The sequence below is a fragment of the Rutidosis leptorrhynchoides genome, chromosome 9 (genome assembly GCF_046630445.1).
Source record: "Rutidosis leptorrhynchoides isolate AG116_Rl617_1_P2 chromosome 9, CSIRO_AGI_Rlap_v1, whole genome shotgun sequence".
Lineage (NCBI taxonomy): Eukaryota > Viridiplantae > Streptophyta > Magnoliopsida > Asterales > Asteraceae > Rutidosis > Rutidosis leptorrhynchoides.
In genome coordinates, this window is record NC_092341.1 from 103,212,820 (window position 1) to 103,218,756 (window position 5,937).

A 5,937-nucleotide genomic window follows, 5' to 3' on the forward strand; every position below is an offset into this window, starting at 1 on the left:
TAACGAGACATTTAATGGTCGCCAATGACATTAATTACCCGGGTAACATCAAAAGAAGTAATCTCATACATCGATAAGATTTAGGACTAAACCCGTAATTTTGTCTAAACTAATTACTCCGTGATTGTATGTGCGTTTTTAATTAGAGAAAACAAAAATTTAAGATAGAGGTAAGTAACTGATAGTGGATTATCAATTTTGATGGTGGATGTTTAAATTCTTAAAAGATTTACTTATTTCCTTATATTTGTACCACGCGCTTACATACACACGTGCTCAGTACGCACAACAAGAAGGGCAGTTACGCTCATACGTATACAATCTACCCTTTTCCTCCACGATATTTTTTCGCCGGTGAACTGTAACGGTCATCTCCCCCTATAATCACTCCCACCTCAGAATTCAGTTACACCTAAAAATTCGACTCATTAATTACATGATTACAGCCACAGCTTTCCAATTTATAACATAATTTGATCCGAAATTAGTAATATTTACTATTTACTATTAAAAATAATAACTAGGGTTTATAACTGTAGACGATGCGATATGATGGTGGCAAACATGTCTTCTACTGCAAAACCTAAGGTAGCATCACGTGCTCCGTCACCGGCGAGACCAAAACGTGCACCGTTGCTACCTTCTGAACCTGATAACAATGGAAATTCGTCATTGTTGTTGCCACGTAGACCGAAAGCGAGAGATGTTAGTTCAAGGTACCTATCTTCTACTGTTTCTTCTTCCTCTGTTTCAACTACGATGACGTCGACCTCATCGTCCTCTTCTTTTTCATCTACTACTACGACGTCGTCTTTAAATTCGCTGTGTACGCCGCGTCGACGGTTCCCGTCGCCGTTGGATTCTAAAACGAATCTGATGACGCCTACGCCGTCGTTGACGATGAATAATAGGCGAGCGCAGTCATCCGAACGACGTCGTCCTGGAACCTCGCGGAGAGGTGACGTTTCCGCGGCTGCGAAGATGCTGTCATCGACGCCGGCCAGGAGTTTGTCGGCTTCGTTTCAAGGTGAGTCGTTTGCGGTTCCAGCTAGTAAGGCAGTGAGGCCACTTCCGAACAATTACGGATCGAGGAATAGTACGCCGGAGAGGAGGCCAGTAACGCCTGTTGTTAGGAATCTAGGGAATCCTAAGACGGTCGATCAGCAACGGTGGCCGGCGAGATCACGGCAGGGGAGTTTAATGACAAGGAGTGTTGATTTTACTAATGAGAATATGAAATTGAGTGGATCTGGAACTGCAACTGCTGTTAGGGCTTTACAGAAGTCTATGATGACTGAGACGAATTTGAAACCTAATAAACCTGAAATTTTGGAGGATAATAGAAGTGTTGATAAACTCGTTAGTGATTGTAATAATTCTGATCGGAGTTTTTCGGATGCTGAGAGTGTTTCATCTGGTAGTACCATTCGAGGTGCTTCACCTCGTGCAATTGTAGTGCCAGCTAGATATAGGCAGGAAACTGTGAATCGTCTTAGGAGGGTACAGCCCGAGCCTGTTTCACCTCCTCTGTCTCGAAATGGTAAGCCGTTTTCAGGAAATAGGTATTTAAATGGTCCTGCACAATCACCACGTGGATTGTCACCCTCTCCTGTTAGAGGAGCTGTTCGACCAGCTTCCCCAAGCAAGAGTGGGTTGTTTCCGTCTGCTTTATCTCTATCAAGGGGTATGGCTAGTCCAACAAGAACACGTAATACAATAGGGTGTAATAGTAATTTGGGCAATATACCTTCGATCCTTAGCTTTGCTGATGAAACTAGGAGAAGGAAGGTAGGCGATAATGCTATTGATGATGCACATGTCTTGAGGTTGCTACACAACAAATATCTGCAATGGCGATTTGTAAATGCGAGAGCAGAGGCTGCAATGTCAGTTCAGAGGGCAACCGCTCAGGTAATTTCTACACAATAAAAATGTAGTTTTTTTAATGCATAATGTAAGTTATTAGTGTGTGTATGCTTCTCTATTGTAATTATCTTGATACCTATCTAAGTGACGGCACACACCTCATCTCCCCAATATAAGTATCGTTACAGTTTTCTTGTTATGTATCATTTGCTTATGGCTTGTTAAACTACATGTTTCCTATTGGTGAAATTTTTTATCCATAGTTCAATATGGTTCTTGTTGCACAGTTGTATGACATATGTAGATGTACTAACTGCCTAACCATCAAAAGTTTAACAGGATTCCTGTATGATTACCTCTCACATAAAAGTATTTCATCCTTGGGCAAAATAGAAAGATCTGTACATTGTTGTCTAATGGTATATTCTGTTTCAGAAAAGTCTATATAATTCATGGGTGACTACGACAAAAATGCGTGAATCTGTCATATCCAAACGAATCGAGATACAACAGCTGAGGCAAACTTTGAAGTTGCACACTGTCCTCCAAAATCAGGCAAGAATGTTAATTTTTGCATTGTTATTTTCTTCTCATTTTAGACCTGTGATTTATTTTAACTTCTAGATAACATTGAGAACAAATTAATAGGTAATAGACATGTGTTAATAGTTAATGGTACGTACCTGATGTATGTCATAATAAGTTTCACTGTTTTGACTTATCTTTTTCTGCTTTAAGTTGTTGCTTTGGTTTTTTATTACCACAGTTCATTAAAGTAGTTTAATTTTTTCTTTATCACACTTATATGACCGTATCTATATGGAAAATGCAGATACCGTATTTGAAAGTGTGGGACCAAGTTGAGAGGGAGCACATTGTCTCTTTGTCTGGGACGAGTGTCTCTCTCGAATCCAGCACGCTTCGTCTTCCACTTGTTGATGGTGCAAAGGTATTATACGCCAAATGCTTATAAATAAAATTATACAAGTATATGAGGTTTTATGCCACTATTTTCCAATCTTTTAAAGATATCGATGAACTTTGTTACTTATACAGGCTGATCTCCGAAGCTTGAAAGATGCTATTATTTCGTCGGCTGATGTGATGCAGACAATGGCTTCCTTAATACGCTCTTTAGTAATGAAGGTTAGTTGAAACTTATTCAACCTCTTCTGTTAACTCTATCATGTATTCATTGCGTTGTATGAAATTGTTGCTATCATAATTGTTGATGACATGTAGCCTTTAGTTCTTCAACATTTTGATTTCATAAATTTTGCATAGTTGGTTTTTTAAGTTCATTTACGATAATTTAGTTTGAGTGATCCATAACTTTATCATGGAACACCATTATCCCCATATGTTTGTATGCAGTGGGGTTAATGTTAATCGCATATATTAACCTTTTTTTCTTTCTTTTCAAAATCTTATCTTTTTAACAGGTGGAACATGTGAATGCGTTGGCATCTGAACTTGCAAGCACCTCAACAAAGGAACGTTCTTCGATTGATCAGTGCAAAGATCTTCTGTCAATACTGACACACTTGGAGGTAATCATTAAACTAAATATTTGTTGGAAAGTTTACATTTCGTTACAGTTACATACTAAAATTTTAGGTTCGATCAAAATTATTTATATTTTGTTATCCTCTAATTCCACAAAGCACAAAAAAACCAACGTGTTCGATGTGTGATTTTTTTTTTTTTTTTTTTTTTTTTTTTTTTTTTGTTGTTGTCAATTTTGAGGGTATTTGGACCAAGTAGTTGGCAACCTTGTGTGATTACACTCACCGATGTATACACCTCAAATTAGTTGTTTCAAAAAGGTGAAATAGAACTAAAGAACTTGCGCTTACCTTATTGTCAGTCTCTTTTAAGTATTTTTTTTTCTGTTGATCATTACTCACTCAGAAAATGTCAAACGTTGCGCAAATGCGCAATATGTGGTTTGTGTTGGCTTTGTATTTCTCAAATATTTTTTTTTACCTATAAACACAAATAATAATTGCTTTATGCTACTAATGTTTGTTTAGTATCATCAACCTTTTTTTTTTTTTTTTTTTTTTTTTTTTAATTTAAAGTTGTACATTTACATTTTAGAAATAGTTTTGTGAAATCTAGTCAATTTGCACTTTACTTTTTTTCAACTTCTAATCAAAGTTACTCCACCTGTCTCAAAATTAGACTTCACTTGGGGAAAAAGATTTCTTCCAAAAGTTAGTTTAGTATGGACTGACTCAATGGGTTTTACTAATGTGTGCACCTATGGCACACATTAAGCTACATTTGTTGAACCAAAATTTCCTAAATTACAGAAATTGTAATTAATCCGCACCTAAAAATGGTAAGCGTTAGATTGAATTTATGAATATTAAATGCTGATATAAATCTTAAAACATACAGTGTATATGCTGTGAGATGTTTTGTTGTAGTAAAAAGGGGAAAATTACATTGGTAAGGAAGTGTTGAAGAATTAAAAAAATTGCTTTTTGTACAATGATAATTTGAGATCTTCAAGTGTACCAAAATGTTATTTGTAACCATAGTCTTAAGAACACCTGATAGCGTAAATATTACAACTGTAGCCTTTAATATACAGTTAACTACTACTATTACTCCACATGTTTATATAAACTAAGTAGTAAGAATTTGAATGAAAACAGGTACAGGAGTGCAGCTTGAGGGCCCACATATTACAACTTCAACGCCTACCTCTAACCACCATAACCGAACTGTAAAGCTGATATCACTTCTTACTGCAAAATTGCTAACATCATACTGGAAACTCCAACTTTTGCCTCCGTCATCGCGGTGCTGACTGAATTCTTGGCGAGTGTCAATTGTTTTTTGTTATTTTCATCTGTTTTTTTTGTGAAAGATTGCCATTACATTTACGTTATTGATGACGTGGAATACGGCTGTGTGATGTCGTGTATATGAGTAGAGCAGGAGATCGTTAGGTCATTATTATTCACCTTCCAGGTACGTATCGGTATACCCATGGTTTTCTGATTAGTATAGAAAATATATGTACTTATTCAAAAGTTTCTCTCTCATTCTCCATTTCATTAACTTTTCTAGTTAGGTTTATTTGATTTTTAAAATACTCAATTCCACTTAATTTTACGCTTTAAAATACGAGTGAAAGTACTTTTTAGTGCTAAAAGTATAATCAACGAAAACTCATTAGCAATGAGCTAAAAGTGGAATTGCAAATTCCTTCAAAGGCAAGTGTTCCAATTAGATATAAACTTACCTCTATATCTAAGACACGAAAACGATATAATTTAATAATTTAACATAATAATAATAAAAAATGTTACTTTTCTTTATGGACTTGTCGTCGTGCAACGAACAATTCCTAAATCAATGTAACATTCATAAATGACCACGATGATAGAAAACGATATCGTCTTTGCTTTTGTTAACCTGTTGCCATCATTTATCAAACTAAGAACCTCTGTCCATGGCGAAAACTGGATGACTAGGAGATCCATCCATAAGAATCAGTTTCTTCACTTCTTTATTGTTTGAACACTAAAAAGATATGTTCAGAGTCCTCTACCCTCTATTACAGACTGGACAGAGAATAGACTCTAGATCCCGCCCCTTTTTCAATAAATACCTTCCTTTAAGCGGACATGTTAAAGTACCCTATGATGATCTAGAAAAATGTGTGGTTTCTAAATCCCCGCTTTTCTCGTCCATCCTGACCTACGCCGCTTACATATTCAGTTGTAGCTATCTAAGCATTATTAGTTAAGGGGGTTGGGGCGCGAAGCGCAAACCACTCATTGATCTCTCAGAGATGATGAGGGAGCTTGTCAAGGGTGAACCATCATTAGAAAACGTTGACTTGCCCGGTAAAAATCTCTTCCACTTGGTGGCATAAGCTATGGACGACAACTTTAACCAATCTAAATGAACCCTCGCGAAACTTACAGAAAAGATCCCATCACCGGATAAAGTCCATTTCCCGTAATTTGCTATAAGACCTTGATTCTTTAATTTGATGCACAGATTTACAATGTTGGACCATACTCTGTTCACGTATGTTTTGTCAAAAACAGT

The 5,937-nt window shown here is 36.5% G+C and overlaps 1 protein-coding gene across 1 annotated transcript; it reads left to right on the forward strand.

Annotated features, from left to right (window-relative positions):
• The first annotated feature begins 313 nt into the window (after nt 1–313).
• On the forward strand, nt 314–4,871 carry LOC139866769 (QWRF motif-containing protein 2-like). Its single transcript, XM_071855058.1, has 6 exons — nt 314–1,911; nt 2,302–2,421; nt 2,699–2,815; nt 2,923–3,012; nt 3,309–3,416; nt 4,530–4,871. Exons 1-6 carry the CDS (start codon nt 550–552, stop codon nt 4,602–4,604), a joined length of 1,872 nt encoding a protein of 623 aa, XP_071711159.1. The 5' UTR covers nt 314–549; the 3' UTR covers nt 4,605–4,871.
• Nucleotides 4,872–5,937: the final 1,066 nt, after the last annotated feature.